The sequence below is a fragment of the Ambystoma mexicanum genome, chromosome 2q (assembly GCF_040938575.1).
Source record: "Ambystoma mexicanum isolate Mex_15411 chromosome 2q, UKY_AmexF1_1, whole genome shotgun sequence".
Lineage (NCBI taxonomy): Eukaryota > Metazoa > Chordata > Amphibia > Caudata > Ambystomatidae > Ambystoma > Ambystoma mexicanum.
Window position 1 is genome coordinate 29,071,845 of NC_090924.1, and position 24,355 is coordinate 29,096,199.

Here is a 24,355-nt window from a genome sequence, read left to right on the forward strand (position 1 = left end):
CGGCCTATATATGGGGAATTGTGTCAGTACCACAAATATCCTGATACCCTTGGTAATTAAGATGTAATTCATTGAATACATTCAAGTCATGGAAGGAATATCTCGGGACATAATTTGTCAATGAAAATTATAAGAGACGAAAAATTCGGGTAGACCAAAACAAAGGAAGCTATTACTAACAAGCACTGAACTCTGTAACCATCGGGGAACTTCAATTTGAATCAAGGCTAAAAGGTATACAGAAAAGTTTCAATGCAAGTGTATGACAACGTTATCCTTGAGTTAGGAGGAATACTTGCAGAAGGAATCCAAAAAGTGTATGAGTACACATGGACCCTGGCCAAGGACACTTTTCACAGCACAGGAAAACCGAATGTTGCTAGAATACATGAACACTACAAACATGTCTACAGTGCTAGAGAGGTTTGGGCATTGGGGAAAGAGCACCACACAAAAAGAATAAGCAAGCAATAGCCACATTCTGGAACATTATTTAAAGGTGCAAGGGACCAAATTTAAAGAAGAATATCTGAATGCAACGTTTCAAGTGGAAAAATATGATGTTAGGGGCAAGGGCACAAGACATTAGCAGCATTCCTAAACAGGAACAAACTAACCAAAATGTGTGGAACTGGAAACAGATAAGTTGCGAGTGACAAAAAGTAAATGGGAAAACTGTACTTTTTGGAATAATGAGGTCTATAGTCAGAGGGTTTTTGAAAGTCTATGTACAAGTGTGTACAATGAACCAGCCGAAATCCTTGATGGCTTCACCTCCAGTTCTTGAACTGTACATGGCCCGAGAGGAAAACTAAGATTGTAAGATGAAAATTGTTGATTGGAATATACTTTTGGAATTCATCAGTGTGATTCGAAGACATGTAAAAGGGGTACTGTTTAGTGCAGGAGCACAATGTACTGGATGCACAACTACATACCGTGCTTGAAGTGCAGATTTCTCCAGTTCTAGTAAAGGGAAAAACTACAAAAACCAAATACTTTGACTGACTCTGTATGAGGCGGTAAGAGGTTGCGGATTTGATCCCAGAATCTTTCAAGGAGGTTTATAAATCATTATCAGGCTTCTTGCACAGTCAGTGCATGATCATAGCAGGCTTATAAAAGGAATCAACAAGTGATCTCGGGAACAGCCTTAGATGACTGAATATTGATAACTATACAAAAGACACAGTGACTCTGAAGCAAGAGTTCATTGCTGCAATGTGATTGATTTAGTCAATACATATGACTTCTAAACAGATAGCACTATGATGCACACCAACTGTCAGCCATCCAACACAACCAGTTCCCTGCCATTAAGGAAAAGTGCACCAAACTGACCCTTTAGAATGGTGTTTCCTTTCGATTATCTTTGATATTTATATTCATGTGGAGGGAGAGAGTGTGCTGCAAAATTGCTACAAAATCCAGTGGTAGTGGATGGAAAGTTAAACTAAACCGAGTTGGATTGATTGTACTGACAGTGCCCTCATGGCTATTATGTCAGACAAGCGTCTAAAGCTGAAACCATCAGAAATCTTTTGATTTCTACCCGCTCCAATACTCCAGGCTAGTAAGAATTTGCCCACGTGCCAAGGAGACGAAACCCTTCAAAGTGCACTAATGTAATATTCAATTAATAATTTATTTTGAATATATCACATTATACATAGGGAAAGGAAGATTTAAGTCAGTTAACCTAAGCCAGTATATTTTAATTCACACAAGTATCAATTTTAATAATCAGGTCCTACCTCTGAAAACGCTGTTTGCAAAATAATGGGGTTAACATAATGCGCTTTAGGACCAAAACGTACTGCCTCCCAACGCAAACAAACGGCTCCTTGCAGAAAGCAAATCGATAGTTGAAAAAAAGTATTTTCTGATCTGACAAACTGAAACCAAACTACCAAATATGTGCTACTTCCCTACAGGCACCTCCATAGTAAACAAGCCAAAATCAGGCCCACACACCAGAAGTGTGCATGCTCCCACTTTGTGGTATCACTTTCACTTACAGAAGTATGCCAAAACAGCAGGGTGTTTGTTTTTCTCCAATTTCCATCTATTCCTTAGGTGCAGCATGGCAGTAAGACAACTTCCCCCCTCTCTCTCTCTGTCCTTTGAATTTAAACCTATTGTGCAATGTTTGGAGGATGATCCTGCTGCACTACTATGCCTGATCACCACCAATGATACCTACATTATCCAGATAGTGGTTATACTGATAGGTCTGACAGCATTCTACCTTGATTGTAGTTGCCCCTTTATGAACTTTAGATTCACCCTGAAGTAAGAAGCATTAATTGTGTCCAATAGTAGAGGGAATGATTGCTTTGCAGGCAACATTTATGAACATGGAATATGCTGGAGATTGAGGAAAGTATAGTATTAGGGACTATCGAAGACTATGACCATATTTGAAACATATTTGAAATCTCTGGAAAATTATATTTTTGGAAACCTTCTTCTAACTGATATATGAACAGCATTGCTTGCAGGCAACTATGCTTGCGCACCAAAGAAGAGAAACGACATTGAAGGAAAGGGGAACTTTATGATGGTTTTAAGGCATTTACATGTATTCTACATTATTTTTGTTGTTAATTGTTAATGAAAAACATTTATATAAACACATCAAATTATTATGTACCTCTGTCTGTGCTGAATGCACAGCTTCACATATATGGATATAGCTATAACATATATAGGGCTTGATTTACAAAATCTGTTTTGCAATTGGGCACATTCCCACTGAACAACACTTAGTAAATCAGACCCATTTATACATATGCTTTTGCTTCAAACTGCAGAATTGAAGAATCTTTGCACATTTCCTATCTATGCAGGTGACAACAGTCATACATATTTGTTTAAAAATAATACCATGGGAAAAGATCATGCATTCTGACACATAGTTAGGACATTATAGACTAAGCAATTTACATTATTCCTCTCTTTGCATGTTCCCATGTAGCCACTTTCTGTTTATTTATTTTGTCTAAGGATAATGGGATGTGTTCTCTATCTGAGGTGCAAACTCCTCTCTAAAAGCCACCCGCTAACACCAGAGGATAGATATGAGGACTCCAAAAAAATAGTAAAAAAAATTTTTATTGCATTTTTTTGGTCTTTTATAACCAAACTGTACTAAAGGTTTATGTTTCAATGCTTATACAGCACTCTTGGACAGCCAATCATTGTAGAATATTTTAATGTAGGGTCAAAAGGCATATCACTTGAACTGTTTGAACGTGGTGATATATTTTAAGCCTGATTTATCTGTATCCTTAAAAACCAAGCTTCTGATGCATTCATTGTTCATGTACCATAGTTGAATGCTGACATTTTATTTTTCAACCGAACCCAGCATGTCTGCATCCTCGCTATTATGAATTTGCAATCATAGGATGCGTTGAAATATGTGAGCACCGTTCCTCCCACTTTCCCCATCTACAGAAATCAATTGGCAGCTTAGCACATGCCCCAGTCCGCAAGCAGTATTGTGAATTTTATCTTCTCTTACAGAAATCAATTCGTCTTCGTTGCAGCAGATGAAATTTCTTGTAACTCCTCATCAGGTAACAACCATTGATACTACCTAACACATCCATCCTGGTCTAAATATCCTTTTTGTCTTCCATTTATGCGTCGTGTCAACAACAAAATAATCGCACCACAGTAACATCTGTTATATAAATCGTTTAGATTGATTTACAACCTGTGCTAGTAGCCTTTAGGCGTAACAATTTAAAAACGTTAATTATTTTGCAGTTTGAAGTGTTTTGTTACCAGTTGATCAATCAAATGGTGCAATGATGTAAGGATGACCTGGCAACCTAAGATATATCTCTTGCATATAGGGTACTTCAGGCTTATGGCAAGTAACATGATTAGTATCTTTTGGGAAAATAGAATAGCCACATTCCCAGTGTTCAATTGCATAACAAACATACATACTGAAACCATTCACCAAAATATTTAATTTAAAAAATGAGATTTCAAGAAACTAAGGGTTGACAAATCTTGCATAAAGGAAACTGAGCTTCGCATGATCTGAAAGATAGGCACCACTACAGAAAGCTCATTGCAGGAAGTGGTCCCGAACCCAGGTTTTTGCACTAGCCATGCAGTGCTGTATTAAGGAATGGGCCTACCGCCTATTAGCACCCAGGGCAGGGGAGCCAGCCAATAGGTGGCTAAGAATGCGGTCTACAGCGGCATGTGAACGCCTGCACTCCAAGCCGCTTGATGGATGGCTCCCCCACCCACCATCTTCCCCCGGCAACCGTGTTTTTGTTTTTGTGTTCCCTCTCCCTTCCCCATCCCACTTACCTGATTGCAGTGGCAGGGATCCACCATCACAGCTCCTTTCCCGGTTTGGCCACCATGGAAATGTAAGGGGGGCTCTGTATGGAGCCCCGCCTTCCAATTCCCTGGTAGCAATGTCGGTATAGTATTTTCTCTCAGAGAACAGGACGCTGCGAGGCGTACCGCTCACAGAGATAAAATACTTTTTTCTTTTCAAATTAAGCACCCATGTAGTGCACTACGCAGTTGCTGATGGTGATATGCCCCTCGGTGTCTGGGCCCATGCTATGGGTAATGGCCGACCACCCTCGTTAAGGTACCCTTGCTTCACTTGGGCCCTTAACTTGGACGACGGCCACCTCGGAGCATATTGCCTCATTCTGAAGTCATGCTTGGACCACTAGAGAACATTTTCTGATGCAAATAGGGAAACAGACTTTAAATGACATAACTGTCATTATGGGACATATACTTAGAAGAGCTAATTTTTCTACATGAGCACAGAATGTAGGCCACACAGAGTATGGCCTACATGTTTTCTCCACACAAATTGCTTGTTTGAGAAAGGGTGTAGATGTTTGCAATGCCAAGCAGAGGGGCTCTGTTAGTGTAACTGCGAATCCTCCCCACCTTAACAAATATGGCAAGAAAGTGGCTACCTATATTTGCATTGTCAAGCCCCCAATTATGTCCTTTTGGTTTTGTCTGTGTCTTGGGGCCCATCTAAGTAGAAAGTAGCTTTGACTACAGTCTTTATCTAGAACATCATCAAATTCCCCTACATAAAGACTGTGAAAGTCTGTACAAGCCACATAGAGACCAGTGGGTGGAACCACTATGACAGTCCGATGGAGTTAGTTTTAAGACCATATACAAACTGAAAGGTTTTGCACCTGTTCTTCCAGTTCTTGTTCCAATTATGTAATGTGGGTGAAGTGTAGGTGCATTCCCGCTATAGCTGGGCTGTTTGCCATCAGGCACATCTCATATAATTTCCCCCTCAATGTCACATTGTGTCTGCTATTTATCTCTAAAAGATGATACCCAACCATACATTAATATTTGAAGTAAAACATGTGGTTGAGTTAACATACTTTAAAAGTGCACATCAAACGAGTTTGTCATGTTGGAGAAAACCAACGTTGGGAAAAATAGTTACCCTCGCCATCATTTACCAAATATGACATCATATGATATATGATGTTCAGGGAACAGATATACGTGATAATTGCATATATATTACTCTGAAAACTGAAAATGTTGTGGAAAATGGAAGAAAAGGCCAAAAGCAGTCCTCTACGTATGCATGAATAAGCGGATACTTTTCAGAACAATGAACACACTGAAAATAAGACACAGTTGTAGTGTGTATGGTCCTCTGCTCCAGACATGTCTTAGTTATGTCACAACCCATTACTCTGATGAGATGCAGCTTTCCTCTAGCAGCAGCTTAGTTGTTACATAGTGTTTCGCAATGTTCCTCCATCTGAATTAATGATGACGACTATTGCCAACATGCAGGACAATCAAAATATGACTCTCAGTGAAGTGGTAAAGAAAAGAAGGCCCAGACAGTGGTATTCAGGAAATAGTAAATATGGATAGAACACATGCTAGTAAAAGTTTGTCTAATACAAATATTAAACCTAGGACACTTTACTGAAGGGGGTATTACAATCTCTATCAGTAGAAACAATTCCTAACTTGGTACTCATACGTATTCATATATTCAGCTCCTGGTAAGCCTGTGCAGAATATATGGCCTATGAACCAAGAACTGTGGTTACCACAGTCAGTGTTTTTCTTGCCAATTTTTGTGGAACAATAATTTCTCATCTGAAATCAAATTGCAATTGTAGAAAACATGGAGTTGTTGTAGTTTTTGAAAACAATAAATACTGAGATAGAATTTAGTCCAGTCCAGTCCAGCACCAGAGATACCTTTTATTTGACAGGTATCCTTGAAGGTTGTTACTTGGTATGGTTCTTTGGTTTTCCATAATCTAGAGCCATCAACCTGTTCGTGATAGCACATGGCTGAAAAAAATGAAGTCATGGATTAACTTGATTGCATTGTTGCAAGGCTTGAAATCCAAAATGCTTACTGAAAAAAGACAGGCTGTAAATGGTATGTATTGGCTAGTAATCCTGTGCCTGCTCCTATTTTGTCAGCAGTTTCATTTGAACTCGTCTGATAATGCCATATGTATGGGTGGCACACTTAATGACTAATATTTAGGTGTTTTTTTAATACATGTACTACACTACGTTCTCAGGAGATGGTAACATTGTAAAGATGAACGTTTTGCAATTATAAACATGAAAGAATTTCACCCAACAAACCACTAGTATATGTAACAACCATATCACTATGATTTCCATAGTCAACAGAAATGCATTTTTTTTTTTTTTTTTTTAAATGCATTTAGTAGCTGCATTTGTAGTTTCCATTAAGACTGGTCTACAAAACGTAATATTACCTTGTCATTGCAACATAGCCCAGTGATGTCTGCATTTAACTTGCTCTAGTGTTCTGATTTGCACTTTATTCCATGTGCATGGAATTTGACTATTACTCTAGTAATGGAACGAGCCAATTGAATTATCCCTTTCATTGACCATTTTGCGGTCATTGTGAAAGTGGCTGTACATACAATCAAGATTGCCATTGTTACTTCTGAAGCCTCTTGTGCCACTATTTTCGAAAAGCAAGCACAGCTGACTACACAGCCTTCTGACAGGCATATCATTATATTGTGTCTGATCTCTTTTTACCTGCCTGTACCTGTGTGTGAATTAATGTGGTCTTTAAATCGTTCCTATGGAAATTGCTCTAAAAACGAAAGTTTGGTGGGGATAGACTACTATTTTCACAGGCTAGCTGCTCACTCATCTTTCACACTGGGTGGATTATAGCTCTTTACAATCATCACTGTCATGCCTGAACTGCAAGAAAATATCAGCAAAACTAATTAGAAAAAATTAGCTTGAACCCTGAACGTACTTTTTTCCAACTCAGCACAACATTTTCGACTCACAAGAAACTTAGAGGTTCCTGGTAGACCTTATGCAATGAACACCTTTGTGATTGTATGAAGGATATTGTCGTAGGACTAGTAGAAATTGCTGATTGTATAAACTGCAGAGTGACTTCGATATTTACGTGTTTATGTAACTATAAATTGCATGGATGAGTGTTGTTGAATGTTAGATGTATCTGCAGCACATGTACTACAGTGTGGGTGCAGGAAGATATTTGTGTGTATATAAAATGGGTGAACAGAGCAATACGTTTCATGCAATGTGGGACCATGAACGTCATATTAGGATTACACAGAATTGACAAATTTGGTAGAAATCATCTTAGTACAACATAACATGTACTACAGTTTAGACACAGTCTTACACATGTAAATAATTGTTGCAGAAGTCAGAAATGAAGGAATGCAATAAATGAGGGATCTGGAAGATCGGAAATGGCTCTTTTGCAGATATAATTCCAAAGCAAAGTAATTTAGAAAAGTGTTTTCCTTTGGAATATCCGATTCAAAAATGCTTGTAAATCATCCCCAGAGAATATATTTGTGATGCATGGTTGCATTTACCAGAACTCTTGAGAGCCTGCATACTGATTGAGGTTAGCTCCACCATCAGGAGTGATCATTAATAGTTAGAAAATAAATATTACAAATATGGGGGAGATGCGCTGCATTGAACAAACAATCTGTTCTATAATTCACATGTTTGCAAACTCTATGTATTTGCATAGCAAGTCTTTGTGATTGTGTACTGTTCCTAAGAAATGGATATCATGATTGCTTGTCAGAATAATTGCATTATGTTGTAACTACATTATATAATGCACTATGCTTAACCACTCTTAAACAACTGTATAACACAAAAGATGTTTTACTGTCTTTTGGATATCTTTAGTGTAATGGTGATCAAACTAATTGGTGCTGATTCTTTTAGGGGCTGATTCATGGAATTATTTGCACCGAAAAACAGGGATTTGTGTGGAATTCTGCCCACAAATCTCTGTTTAACAAATGGGGATTTGCGGGCAGAATGGCACACAAATCCCCGTTTTTCTGTGCAAATAATTCCATGAATCAGCCCCTTAGATTTCTTTATTTCATTTTGTGAAAATTAAAAATGTTGACCAACATTACTTTTCATGACAAAGTTCACAATTTGAAATATATATTTTATCAGCTATCAAATATATCACCTCCAAAGAAACAGAATTTTACTTCATGTTTTCACAAACTCATTCATGTAAGAACTATTTCAAGATCGATAAACACAAAATTGAAACTATGGGCCTCATTACAAATCGCCAGGTATGGAAACAACAGTGGCGGTAAACCCGCCGCCACTGTTGTTTCCATGCCGGGTGATCACAACTCCTGCAGGCGGAGGCGTCAAACCCGCCAGTTCTGACCTGGCGGGTTTAACCCCGCCCACCTGCAGGCGGACATGAAACACCAGCACCATCACGAGATGGTGCCGGTGTTTCCATGATCCCGCTCCCATTGAGTCCTATAGGACTCAGTGGGAATGGGGATTAACACCATTCCGCCTTCGGAATTCCCAGGACACCAGGGTTGTAATGCCCTGCTATTTCCGGGAGTCACGGAGGCGGAATGGTAACGCGAGTCCGGTGGTAACCAGGCGGTTTTACGGCCTCGGTTACCGCTGGACTGGTAATGAGGCCCTATGACTTTGTTGAATGAATAACTGTCAAGGCCTTATGTGTGAATATTTATAACATTTTGAAAGCAGAGATGAATCAAATTGTATAGTCAGCTATACAGTTCTTCTGATAAAGGTTTTACTTTTTTACTGTTCACTTGACGTTTTTTCTACAATTAATTGGCTCAATCCAGAAGAGTTTACATTTCAGTTTATGTTTGAATTGCACTGCCAGATGTAGGGTGTCATTATTTTAAGACATACAATGAAAATTGTATAACTATATTGAGCAAAGTTAATTTTCATTACATTTTTCATAAACATTTTAGCATTTTGAAACACAGCAATTTCAGTGCAAAGTCCACAATATTCAGCAAGAAAATAATCACAAAACACATGGGGTCTGATTCATGGAATTTGTGCGCCGAAAAATGGGGATTTGTGCGCCATTCTGCCCACAAATCCTCATTTGTTAAACAGGGACTTGCGGGCAGAATGGCGCACAAATCCCCGTTTTTCGGCACACAAATTCCACGAATCAGCCTGATGATGTTGAAAACTGCACTTAAATTTGGCATGGGAATTTGGGACAGATCATTTTACATTAATCAGCAGCAAACACATTTCTGTGTACTGTAATGGTATGGAAGAGGGAAACTGACACACAGGTGGCATGATTTTTGCTAAAGGCTTTTATTCATAAGAAAATAAAAGAAAACCCCTACGTGGCCCTATCACTAACAATAATAATACTTTCATATGTATATAGTGCTTAGATCCAAAGTGCTTTACATAGCACATAGTTACATATTCTTACTAACCGAAATTGATACTCACTTTATCAACCTCAGAAGGATGAAAGGATGAGTCGACCTTGTCAGGATTTCAACCTGCGACCTGCAGATCAAACACAGATCACAGAAATGTGAACTCAACCCGCTTAGCCATCATACCAGAGGGGTTTCCGTGCCTCAACCCAATACTAAAGATATGCCAGAATGTCTGTAACCAATAGTCTTAAGGAACTATTTCCTGAGGGAATGACTCTCAAATGTTGCAGTTCCTTTCAAATGCACCACACAAAGTTCCAAATTGAAAAGTCGCAGTTCACAAACAAAGCAATGTTACAACCTCAAGACCTTGATGTCAAAAGAATGGCACCCTTCGCATGGCCCTTCTCAGGCTTTCCACAATATCAGGGGGAGTGACTCCCTTCACCTGGCTTTTCTTAGGCCTCTCACAATGCCAAAACAATGACTCCCTTCCCTTGGTCTTTTATCACAATGTTCATAAACACAAAGGAAATGACTCCCTTCCCCTGGTCTTTTGTAGGCTTCTCAAAATGTCAAGAGAATGACTCCCTTCCCTTGGCTTTATCTCAATATTTACAAACACCAGGAGGAATGACTCCCTTCCCTTGGCCTTTCTTAGGCATCTAACAATGGCAAGAGAATGGCTCCCTTCCCTTGTCTTTTATTACAATGTTCACAAACACCAAGGGCATTACTCCCTTCACCTGGCTTTTTCGTGGACTTCTCAAATGTCAAGAGAATTACCCCCTTCCCTTGGCTTTTAGCACAATGTTTACAAACACCAGGGGGAATGACTCGCTTCCCCTTGCCATTCTTATGATTTTCACAAGGTTAACAAGCTTCTGGGGGAATGTCTCCCTTCCCCATGTCTTTCTTGTTATTTGTTTTGCAGCTCACCTGGTTTACTACCTGGTACTGTGACTATGAAGATGACTTAATAAAAAGGTTCAGTATCGTATCTGTGAGATTCTCTTCTCTTAATACTGTAGACCTGGTTCACTATGATTACAGGTACTGTGACTATGATGATGACTTAGGTTACTCTTCATACAAGTGTGTGGGTTCCAGACCTATGAGATTCTCTTCTCTTGATGATGCAGACCTGGTTCTATATCCTGCCAGGTACTGAGACTATGAAGATGACTTTGGAGGCAGTTAGTTCTTAAGAGTGGGTCCCAGGCCATATTCTGTGTGACTTTTCTGCCATTCATTGTTCCCACTAACCATGCTGCCACCCGGTCCTCTCCAAGCTTCTCACCAGCGACCTCCGGTTGTCCCTGGGCTTCTCCTCCCAGCTCAGGTTTCTCACAGTCTCTCCAGGATCTGTGACGGCCTCTCACCATTCCCCTGTGTTTGGACTATGTTTTTCCTGCTCTCTGTGCATGCTGGCTCTTCCAGTCAGCTGGGTGCCCTGGTCTCTGCCTCCTTCTTTGGTCCCACCACATCGGATCTGTCGGAGATGCCTCTTCGGCAGGCAAGTATCTCGGTCTATGCACTCTTGGTGTCTTTGTTCCTCAAGATCGTTTTCAGTTTCCTGTTTCCTCCAGGAATGGTCTTACAATTTGTAAAGTCCTTCTTCCCTTTTTATCATCGGGTTGGACTTACTTGTTTCAAGTTGTCTAAGGCGCACATGATGGTTCTGTGGGGCACTCCCCATTGCTTCACACCTCTTCCTCATCCTTCACTATTTCATCTGCGCTCTTCTTCATCCCAGTTCATGTCACTGCATATGAGGCACATTTGTAGTTCCTACTCTTCCTCATCCCAGTACATTTTATGGAGGTTAGGTAATCTACCCTACAGAGGTGCATGGAAGTGTGTGGTATTATGGGACACTGCATAGGTTAAGAGGTTGAGGGTGGTGGGGATTTGTGTTGGGCATACTGCATTCTTCCTTGACAGTCATCCCTAGTCCCATAGGGGGAGCCCTCCCCATGAGATCCACCCACTGAGTGCCACCCCCAGCGGGAATATCGGGCAGCGGCCTCACCTCTCATACTTCATCGGAAGGGGCTCCCTCTAAAGGGAGAAGGGATGACATCCAAGGATTTGTCACATTTCTCTGTTCCTTTCTCAATGGAAACAGGCTTCTAACCTATTTCATGGTTGTAATGCATGCTAAAGAAATTGTTCATCCAAAAACTTTAAAAAGAGATCAACTTATAATTGATCTTTTGAATTGTGCTTTTATTGAAGCCATCATGAATGTCTTTCTAAATAGAAATGCTATTTTTAATATATCTTCTAAGTCCAAACATACATAATATCAACTAAAATGGAGACAAAAATCTGAGAGATTTTGAGTAATCCTCAAAAGGCCTTCTACTCTTTATTGAGTTTATACTTGCATAGGCCTGGAAGCATGTGATTTCAAAGTGAGCAAGTGATGGACTGACAGTTTTTTACATTGTTTTGTAAAAAGGGAATTGAAGTGCAACAATGCTTCAACTATCAAGTCAACACACCTGTTTACTTTTGATATGTACTTTGTTTCATTGAAAGAACTATTGACACACAAATGTATCAGTCAAGTTTCCCCATCTACCATATGTTCACATTAATGGAGATACAAAAGTGCAAATCAATGTGGGTGATTGTTTTGTTTTCTCTGTATATTTAAGGGATTGGTCATTGAGATAAAGTGGATTCTTAAGGCAATATGGGAAAATGTATAATTTCAGAGAGTGGTATTCTTTATTGATGCTCTGAAACTCTTAGCATGAATCATGTCTGAAATGCATTCAATGCAACCATAATATTTCCCTTTGGCTGACAAGGCATAAAAAATGTTCTAATTTTTACAAAAGGGGTTAGACCATTACCAACAAATTACCAACCTATCTCTCTCTCGCTGAGCCTCACATGCAATGGTTTATAGCAAAGACTTGCTCAAATGGTTAGGAGTACCTGTGAAGAGAATGGTTTTATAGCTCAGATTAATGGGGGAGGGGGCTGTCTTGGCTCTGCTTCTGTTCTCATTGCTTAAAAAAGACCTTGTGACAAACTTAGCAGACTGGACATCTGATACACCTAGTATTGACAGTGGGAATGTCTTTGAACAATCCTCATCTAAGTATATATATAGAGAGAGGAACTGGGTGATGTTCTGGTAATCAGTCGACCTGATACACTTCTGTGGCTGAAATATGCCTAAACTACGCTTGGGAAACTTGGAGTATACATTTTGAAAAATACCTATGGGGCTAGTTCATCAAACAATGTCTGTCAACCTGGAAGCAAGTAAGCTTTCCATCTTAACCCCTAATGAAAAACAGCACCTTAGTCCTTGAGAAGCATCTAGATCATGTTGAATCATTACTTTGCAAAAACATTATTTAAACAACTACTCCTTGATTTATTACCCCTTTCTTTTCTAGCACAATGCTGTAACTGTGTAGTTATTCCTAACTGAACTCACTGTGTACTTGTGGAGAACAAAGTGCAATAACGTGTTTCTACCTTCTTTAGGTGAACAGCTAAGGAAAATATGGCTTATTCCAATTTTATGAGTGGAGCATATACCTAGAATTTAAAAAAAAAACATGTATTATAATCAGCGGCTCAAACACTCACTACATAATCTTTAGTGTAGTAAAATATGATGGCGAGTTAGAATGAGATTATTACCAAATAAAATCATGCACTATTCTGTGTAATATAAACAGAATGCAAAATGTGAAATATTGATTGACAGATTTTTTAATTATCAAATGTTACAAAAGATGTGATTTTTATTTGAATATTTTAGGAGACAAGACCCACATTACAAGTTTTTTACTGCATCCGTGGTGCAGTAAAAAAAAAGAGGCAATAATTCAGTTTCTGCCAATTGTATTCTGTCAGACAATCGATCAGTGTCTGGTTAATTATGCTGTTAATATCCATGTCTAGATAATTATATATCTATTTATTTTTGCATTTGTTACAAGCGCACTGAACCCTTAGGTATCTAGGCGTTAGTTACATTGTGAGACAGAAAATATACATAAAACCAAGTAGAGTGACAAAAACAAAAAATACAGAGTAGATCTAATACAGGAAACAGGCATGAAACACAACAGCTGGGAGGGGTGTCATGGTGTCTTAAAGTTTTGTTTCGAGGAGGAGTGGGGAGGAAGGGGAGACAGGTATCCAATTGTCTTACTCTGTTAGCTCGGGGGAGATTTTCGGTAAAAAGCCATGTCCTTATGTGTTTACTGACTGTCCAGTAGGAGGGTTCCTTTCTCAGGGTGATGGAGAGATTGTTCCATAGCTTGGAGGCAATGACGGGAAAGCTCTGTCCTTCTGCGTTCTTTCTGTTGAAGGTGGGCACTCTGAGGTGATGGCTGTTCATGGATCTTAGAAGATGGTGGGGGTGTATTTCTCCACCCGGTGTGAAAGATAGGCCGGGGCAATGTTCATGGTGCATTTGTGTGTGATGGAGAGGGTCTTGAATTTAATCCGTTCATGGATCAGGAGCCAGTGGGTGTCTTTACCGGCTTTTGTGACATGAATGTGCTTGGACAAACCTAGTGCTGCTCGGAGAGCATTTTCTTGGAAGGTTTGCAGCTTGCACAAGTTACGTTCTGAGGTTTCTGCAAAAGGAGCGTTGCAGTAATTCAGTTTGGCTCCAGTGATGGCTCTGGCTATGGTCGGTCAGTTGGTAGTGGTGAGGAAAGGCTTGCTGGCATTCAGTAGTTTGGCAGTGTAGGCAGCGCAGGAGGCAATGGCGTTGACCTAGGAAGAGAGGTCAAGGATGATGTCTAGTTAGATGCCACGGTTTATGGCTGTAGAAGTATGCATCGGGTGTCAATCAATGTCAAATACTTTGTACCCTGGTGCTATGCTGTGGAGGGTGGAGTGAGAGCCTACAATGAGGGTCTCTGTTTTGTCGTCATTGAGGCATAACTGGTCGGTTGCCATCCAGTTTTGGACAATGTCATAAACTGAGATGATGGTTGCAGCATCTAAGTGATAGGTGCCAGAGAGAGGGAGGGGGATTTTTGTGTCATCAGTATAATTCGTGTACGATATGCCACGGGCATCCAGATGATAAAAAATGGGTTTATTGTACATGTTGTACAGGGTTGGGGAGATGCAGGATCCTTGTGGGTCTCCACATGTTACTGGTGCCAGTGGGGCAGCATGATGTCCATGAAGACACATGAAGGTCTGTCTGCTAGAGAGAATTTGATCCAGTCTATTGCTGCTGGTGAGAAGTTTGGTTTTGTGGTGAGGTGGTTGCTGAGTGTCTGGTCATTGACGAGGTCAAATTCTGCTGATAGGTCCAGCATGAGGAGCAGAGCAAGTTGGCCTCCTGAGTCTTTGATGTCATCTAAGTGGTCCAGTGTGGCCGTTTTGGTTCTGTTCCTTGGTCGGAAGCCTGATTGGCAGATGCCTAGGATGTGGTTGTCCTCGAGGTATTGTTGGACCTGGATATATGCTGCATGGTCAAGGATTTTAAGGATGAAGGGTACAGTGGTGAAGTGGTGGCATTTAGTGGGGATGATAGGGTTGGGGGGTTAGAAGCAGGAGGATCCAGTCTTGTTTCAGGGCATTTGGCACAGTTTTTGTTGCGAAGGAGGAGTTTATGATGGATGTGATGATGGGTGTAATCATCGCTACGCTGTCTTTGATGATAGGGGCCGGACAGTTATCTCCTTTGCATCGGCTGAGCTTGAGGCCTTTTGTTATGGTTGGGACTTTGAGCTCTGATACCGGGCGGAAGTGAAATTGAGAGATGGGTCATCTGGGAGGAGGAGGGAGGAGTGTTGAGGTGGCTAGTGGTGTTTTGGCAAGGATGGCCAGTTGCATGGCACAGATTTCTGTCTGTTGGGAGGCGATTTTCCCTGTGAGGGCTTCTTGTTTTTTGGTACACATGTGAAACATTGGTTCTTATTGTCAATGGCACACTCCCAAAATAAGCAGAACACCTTATTTATGTCCCTCTTGTATGTGTTTATGGCAAATTCTCAACTTTTCTTTTTAATTAATGTGAGTTAGTTAAACAAAGTTAACCTTCTACATGCATATCACATACAAAATCACAATACAACATTGTATAGCATCCTAAAACATTATAGATAGTTAAAAGAGATGTCATACCATTCTAAAATCAAAACCATTGTTCCTTTCAAATTACAATAAAACTACCTACCTAAAACAATAAGAAAATATTGATCTTGATTAATGGAAGAAAACGTCATATTTTGGAGAGTTTGCTATGCAAATAATCACCATATCCAAGGCAAAAAGAAAATACCTTTCAAGTAAATTGACCAGTGTTCATTCCCATACACCTTTAGGTACTCCATTTCACATTGCAAAAGGACCTCTATCGAGCAGGCAATTTTCTTCTTTGTAAACCACGGGTACCGACTAAATCATTACTATCTAACTACAATCAGTCCAGTTTGACCTAAAAATATCACCAGTGCAATCGAGAGAGATTTCATGGCTGCTCGATATATCCCAGAACTGAGTGGTTGCCAACCACGAATCATTATATACAAATCTGATACACAAATCTGCTAAATAGCAGCCATCTGATGTTTTGTAATGGTATACATCTGATCACAAGATGTTCTCTAGTTTGCACCAACAATCCACCTTACAAAGGGCACATGATCATGGGTGGTGTCCTTTTTAGAGCGGGCCAACAAAATCTCACCTATAGGTCGAAGGTTCCATCTGAAACTAGGGAGCTGCATCCACCAGTATGAATTTGGAAATGTTTTCCTCAAAAAAAAAAATGCCAGAGTGTACTCAATGGTTTGACTCCCTTTGAAAGACAATCATACACGTATTTGCTATGCATTTTATTGATAGCAGTTATTCAATCTTCCTTGAACAACCATGTTTCACTAATACTGAATTGCCCATCAAACATACAGCTGATGTATTGAAATTGCTTAAAATGGAATAAGTGAAGATCTTAAAAGTAGCTACAGGACCAAGTTGCTTTCCACCCAGAATTCAAGTCTATATAGAACGAGCCCTTCAGAGGTACTAGTTGGTTTCTATAAATGGATAAGATCTTCTGCCTATGCCATCCAGTCAGTGATACAAGGCCTAGTTCAATTCTTAAAGCTGCCACCGGCAAACAATCCAGTAAACTCAGAGCCATTCCAAATGACAGATTCAATGGGTTCCCACTCAATGTCCCTGGACAAATAGCTTACCTTCTGAACATATAATAATGCTGGCACAATCTTTAGTCTGTAATAGTCTATACGAGGGAGCACTGAATCTGCAATATTTGATGTCAATTCTCCTCAGTAGGATTGTAATTTTCATTGCCTTCATTTTTTGTCTATGTCTTGTGCAGCCCTTGTTTCAGTTGCATCAATATTGCAGGTCAGATATGTCAAATGAGCCACTGGCGAGACAACAGTTTCCTCAATAACCCATATAAAAGCATACTTGTATTTGCATGTTTGGTGAATCAGATTGTGTTGGTTTTATGACATTCTTATATGTGTTTATGGCAAAGAAGAAGACTATTGGGTTCTCAAAAGCTGAATAATTGAATCATGTTACACATTGGCTCCCTGTGGTTTTTGGGAGAAATGCCAACATTAATATTTACATTATAACCATGCACAAAACAATGTTCATATAATATAATTAATACTAAACAGAGAGGATGCCTTATGTGCTGAAAAATTGAATAAATGTGTTTCAGAAAACGCATGCTGAGGACCAGAGAGTGTGTTCTTATTAAAAATATATCATTTTTAGAATAAAGATATATTGTTAATAAGAACACACTCTCTGGTCCTCAGGATGCGTTTTCTGAAACACATGTATTCAATTTTTCAGCACAAAGGGCATCCCCTCTGTTTAGTATATATTGAACTCACCCCAGATGCCCATGTAGGGGTCCCCACCTTTGTTTTTGCATATAATATAATGAAGACACCTTTTAAAACGTGCATCCGATGCAGTTGATGCTTCCAGGATATGGTAAGATATATGGAAAAGCCCTCTCTAGGGTGAAAGTCAATTTCACCAAAAGCTCACAAACTCCTACAATCAAACTGTCACAAATGCAATAAATAGGGTAGGGCATACTTATCTTTTACTCTCTACTTTCCTACAATCACTAACAAGCAGTTTTCTCACAGAGCATATACAAGGCACTCCAGTAGGAAGTGTTGCATATTGTCTTTGTTATTTGAGTTACATTTACATTGATAATGAAGGTAGATGGTAACTTCGTGTTAGAGTAAGTCTTCTTTCTTGTGCTCATTCTGGAAAGATTCCTGATATAGGTATTAGGATAACCTTTGACAGAATAACAATTCTGCCATGAGTGAATTGTGCAAGAGTCAAGAAGTGTTAATAGTGTTATTATGTCTCTATGCACTAATTGTATGACTATTTAAGTAGTTTCAGTGATGTAACAGCCTCCGGTCTGTATCTATGTCTAAATATTCTCCTATTGTGGGAGATTGTACATTATGACCACATTTTTATAGGGGTGTTGTGGGATGATCGATTTTCAGATGTTCCCTCCAACCCTGGCTGCTAGTTTTATTTTTTTTATGAATAACAGGATGTATCTTTAGGGCTGCTTCTTGCTCTGTTCTCTGAAGCAGAGACCAAAGGTTGTGACAACTGCTACTTTGGGAAAGTCACTAGTTATTAATAACATTTCCAAATAGTGTTCTGACTCACACATAGTCCTAAAGACCTGTCCTTTTGAGCCAGAATGATAGCTCAGCTTCAGCACGCTCGTTTTAGATACAAGACTTCACTAAACAGGAAAGGTTCCATTCTCACTCCCGGCCCACTGCTTAAAATCAGAAGTCCGGCATTATGTTCGACAAAGGAAACCAATTGAATTTGTATGCCTCCTCCTATAGTCTGTAAAATGCCTGTAGTTTTGCAGAATGTTATTATTATAACAACCCCATTTTTCATTCATGCTGGAACTAACCCAGAATGACAAACCTATCAAGGGATAAAACCAAATAACACAAAACCTGAGAGTGGCTGAGTGTCCTTCTCAATGCACATTTACCTGACAATAATGACCTTTGTTTTATTTACCGGAAAGACAATTCATTGTCATTTAGCTAGATTAGCTAGATCAGGACCTACTCACATGTTATTCTCTGAAACGTCCCAATTAAAAAGAGGCAAGAAACACTTTGTAAATACCCTTCTTTGTGACATTTTCACAGCAAAGATGTTCTAAGACAGAAACATATTTTATCAACTCACACCCCTGTCTATCGGATTATCAATTGTTTGATGGCACATTATGTTGCCTGTTTGAGCTGCATTCCAAAGAAAAGGGGCTTTTCACATAAAGAAATGGCACGCTGCATTGGTCAGGCAACACCTTATAGATGAAAAGGTGGTGGATGAGATTGCTTACTTGCCCTCCACTGGGATATTTTAGAATGTGAATAGTATATGAGCAAAGTGGGAACGCTATTTTAGTGGTTACAACATTTACCAGTGCATTGAGTATATGTTTTTTGTTTCAAGCCAATTCAGATTATGGGTTGTTTTAACTGAGATGATTGTACTGCTACTACCCCCATTTTAGTTTTCCTTACAGTTGCACATTAACATCTATAGTGTATATGTTACTGATAATTATAATACATGAGCCTGACATTTTAATGGTCTCCAGGCACTCCTGTGTGTCGGAAAGAGAGGGTTTGGTTAGGTCGATCCACTATCTAGGTGGTCAATATTTGTTTTGTTGCTAATCACGTGCAGTATAAGATATGCAAGATGTGTTCTTCTTGTTATTAGTGATTTATGTCAAACTCTTCCAGCTTCTAACAGCTAGGACAATAATCGAACCCATATTCAACTCCATCATCTTGTGTCTTACGCAAGCACGTTGCCTTTGTGCTATCCTCTGAGCCGGGTAATGGTTGTAATGTTGGTGCTTTCTACATCAGTGGGAAATACATGCCGCAAAGTGTTCCAGTTGAACTTGTTATGAAATAATAAGGGCTCAATCTAGAAATCTACTGATTGAAGAATCTGATAACCCAAAGGACGACATGGACTCCCCTTATTCACAGAAAAGATGCGCCTGCAGTGAGAGGGCTTGGCTGAGAGCAGAAGGGTCGGATTTATACTGCGGGTTGTCAATAGGATTGGCCCATTGCCAAATGCTTTTCTAAATCAGGCCTGAAGTGTCTTACCCCCATCTCCTTCACATATTACAGTGCCCTCACACACCTGATGTCTTGATAGGCTTTGGACACTTTAACGTGTGCACATTACCAGATCCATATGACTAATTATAAGTCACATTTTATTTCTGTGCAGAATTAAAAGCTGTACTTCTGTGCAAAAAAATGGTTTGATAGTGTTGTCGAGATCTGTTATTTGTCTAACGTGCCAAGAAACCTAAGAAGGGCTGACAGTTTTCTCATATGTGTGTCCTGTGTCGGTCATTCTCTAAATTTGAGCAATGGAAAGTGTTTCATTAGAGGTTTATATTTTCCACTTTAAAAGGTCTTTTTTCTGTTTAATGTTCTCCTTTTGTTGTATGTAATGTCAAACTATCTGTATTTAGGACGTCCCTTTGCTATATGATCTATTTATGCATAGCCAGAAGATCTTCATAAATCCTTGTTAACCTGCAATATGAAATCCTCTGGTAAATTATTCTTTTAAGTGAACATTTCTTCATCTCCTTTCTGAATCATAGTCTTCTGAATGCAAATGAGCGAATGGCGAAAGTGGTCAAGACGAGATAGTTATTGAACTCCTTTTTATAATTCTGCCTACGCTATATAGCCTGTTACGGCTCAGCCAGGAATATGTTTATCTTCAATTTCTATTTGACATTGAACTAATTGTGCATATTTGAAGAGTTAAAGTGGGGATTAGATTAATCAGAATATTATGCATTTTTGGCATGATAGTTTCCTAATTTGGCTTTAAAATACGTGAACTCTGCTTTGCTGTTAGCACTGTTCGACCTGTTTTTGGTTTGGCTTGATCTCTTAATTCTTTTATTTGATAAATGCTCTTTGCGTTTTACCTTCACCTGTCTAATTCCATACAGCTGAAAATAGAGGGTACATTAAATAATGTCTCTTGTTTGATTAAAAGCATTTGCTAAAGTACATTTACCATACCCCTAATTTTCCATAGAACAGATCACATATAAATAAATGAAATAACATTCCACAAGCATTTGCAAAAGTGCTTCAATAGGGACATGGAAATCATTCACACCTATCGCTGGTTAAGGGCATTGCCAACATTCATTAATATGCAAATCAAGCCACGTTATTTTGTTTTTAATTGAATAGCTTTTAATAAATCCTTAAACTGCTTCCAGTAATACGGAGGCCGTCGGTGCACTACATTGTTTTACACAATGCCCTTCAAAACACCTCTCCTTTTGCATTATCTATTACAATGTCTGAAGTTGAGCTTGCTTGCTTACTTCAAGGTTATGACATTGGCACATAATCCAGACTAAATACTGATACCCACTGATTTGTATTTGCCAGAAATAGTTGTGTGCTTTCCAAGAGTGTTTTAAACAAGATAATTACCCTCACTCCACCCTACTAAATATATAAGGGTACCTGGTATGGTCTTGATCACTCAGGTGATATTATTTCAAAATTAATAAAGATCAAGATCTAAAGTGATTGACAGAACTGATCATACTCTAATTATAATCATACATCTCAAGTAGTAAACATACATTCTTTTTATTTTTTACCTTTGATTCCAATAATTTTCAATATAAAAAATCTAGTCACAAATGATAACACTGAATTCACTTCATAGAGTACATACATACCACACTGGTCATGCACACCCATTCACAAACACACAGACAGAATCCAAATACATAAAAAAAATAAAAAATAGGCCCTTTCTGTATATAAGTGCTGCAGATTAACAATATGATTAACTAATTGCAATACACCTGACAATTTATTGACAGTGTGTATATTTCTTAACAAATCTATATAAGTCGACATGTGTTTCTGCTGGAAAATATGAGCCAATACCTGTGACTTTTCGATGCGCCTTCATTAGGACACATGTGGAATGCACAGTATATACCACTCCTTGCATCATCTTGTACTCGTGGGTGTCTACAAAATAATCATATTTCTACCATTGGGGTTTGGGTTCTGTCTATAACTGTCAATTACTGTTTAATAAATCAACCTACAATTTACAATTCAATTAATTAAAAAAATCATGTTGCACACCTCAGCATACTTTGGCTCTAGACCTTGATCTCTTTTATCAGTCTTTTGCTGGAGAGTGATCCACTTTTCAAATGACCCGCCCAGTGGCACAAGAATACAGGGGAAAGAAGAAGAACTGAGACACCTACATATCTACCCTGTGGGAAATATGCATGATGCTAGTTAAGCTTACCTGCAGTCTACTTGCTGCAATTGCTCCAAATGAACTCATAAAAAGGAACAATCAGCGTGTAGATGAATCTCAACTTCAACCTCTCTTGGTTCTGCTATTGGTGTGGGCAAAAGTAGAACAGATGTGTCTGCGGAAACACAAACCCAGACACACCCTCAATGTTTCCAGTAAACAATCCAGTTGTTATTCTTAGTCTGAAACATTCATCTCTGTCTAATCTGTACACTGAACTATGCTGACAGAAAGGAATTTCAAACATCAGATTTATTTTCTTTTTTTAAATGTTTTGATTCAGTGTATTTGGTTACAAGGTAACCTTTTACACTCTACTACAATTCAATAAAAAACATTAAACAAGAAAAACGCAAATAAATACATATCAACCTTTAGGACTCTAATACAAAATAGATAAAACGTTACACATACACATCTATACAAGCTGTCCTAACACCATTATATCTGTTAATATCCATTAGATTTCATTAATAAAATTAATTTCCCTCCTACTCAGGAAAATTGATTAAAATCTTCTTACTATATGGGACAGATGATAATTTACTAATTATCAGCTGCCAGATATGAAAAGCAGCCGCTGCTACCACCAATGACTCAGCCCCAAAAATAGTACACATTTATTACTTGCCGTGCCATAAACTGTATGGAGGGCCTCACACTGAGTCAGGACACGTTGTGGAGTTTCAACCTGTTTGGCACAGAGTCTACAGAGTATTTCACCCCTAAGGAGGCCCACCCACGGCAATGCATTTTCTAAAAACTGGGAGAGTATTTAGTCAAAAATATATATATAGGTGTAATTTTAACACATAATACTTTGGGCGCTCTAAAGTAAACGTTTGATGTGAATAGACCACAGACTTCCACAAACCTGATAAGTGGGCCAAGGCTTACCCTGCATCGTAGCACCTGAACTTCTCCTCAATTTTAGCTAGGTTAAAGTCCAACCACGATTCAGGGACCCTGTGCACCCCTATCTCAAATATGTGAGGCATCAACATTGTCTCCAAGTCCCTAAACCATACACTCTTAGAGAACCCCCTGGAGTGAAAGGTAGCCCGACCCAACAATAAATCCACTCCCTAGCACCCATAATGGACTTTTGCCCATTATTTACAGGCCACAATTTGCCATAGCGACATTAGGTATGCAACCCGAAGTTCGAGCTGGATTGCCTCCACTGGGACTCTGCAGGGGAGGTCCAATAGCGACTGCAGAATTTTGGCTTCTAGCTTTGGTAGCCAGGCGACCGCCTTACCTAGAAACAGTTCCAAACTATATAGTATTCCTGAAATAATTGAGGACCTATAATCTAAAATGTTTGCCTCAATAAAACGGTCACCGAATGCATCAATAATTCTTCTAAGTGAAAGCCAGGCCTTGTGTGATAGCTTAGAACATGGTAGGTCTGAAACAGATGCCCACATATTTATACTCCTTAATCTGTTCTAGCTTGACACCCCCCAACCTCCAGACAAATGACAGCATGCCATACGCCCCTTTTACACATGTCATTATTTTAGTTTTAGTGGCATTAGGACTGAGGCCCAGGTCGCTGTTAAAAAGATAGAGCCCCTGAAGGGAGCACTGGTGGCCAACCGGCGTGCAATCTAAGATCACTGAATCATTTGCATACTACAGGCAGGGAAGACATTCCCAACAATATCATGGTGGGTGGTTCTTAACAGCATTCAGTCCTAGGGGCAGTGCATATATGTAAAGGTTAAAAGGTAGGGGTGCTAGTGGACAACCCTGCTTTAGTCCAAGGGATGTAGGGAAGTATCCCAACGATTCCCCCTCTTAAAACAACAAGTGTGACTGTATAAGACCTTAACGAAGTGCAAAATTGACAGGTCTTTACCCCAGTGCATTAGGATTTCCCACAGTTTTTATCTTATTATACTGTCAAACACAGTTGAGTATTCTATAAAACGTAAGTAGAGAGCCGTACCTGGGTAGTAACGAGTTTCACAAATCAGGGTCAAGATAGTGCATATTGAGTGAGTAGTCCTGCAACCTTTCTAAAACCCGTCTGTTGATGGTTTACCAGTCCCTTCTCCATTACCCAAGCGGATAGGAGAGCCAATAATAAGTTTGCAAATATATTGGAGCTGCAATCCAACATTGCTAGCGGTGTGTAGTTTGAAGGCAGG

General features: G+C 39.4%; 1 protein-coding gene across 21 annotated transcripts in view; it reads left to right on the forward strand.

Moving 5' to 3' along the window:
* RBFOX1 (RNA binding fox-1 homolog 1) overlaps nucleotides 1-24,355 on the forward strand; it is a 1,014,010-nt gene that overhangs the window by 897,945 nt on the left and 91,710 nt on the right. For 13 of the 21 annotated variants that reach the window (XR_011303135.1, XR_011303137.1, XR_011303136.1 and 10 more), the window contains one exon: nucleotides 3,529-3,581. The exons of the other annotated variants lie outside the window; for them this stretch is intronic. Coding sequence is in view for 10 of the 13 variants with exons in the window: in XM_069646785.1 (XP_069502886.1) it covers nucleotides 3,529-3,581 (53 nt within the window). In the remaining 3 variants the exon portion in view is untranslated. The remainder of the gene's footprint in view (nucleotides 1-3,528; nucleotides 3,582-24,355) is intronic. 21 annotated transcript variants of the gene reach the window in all.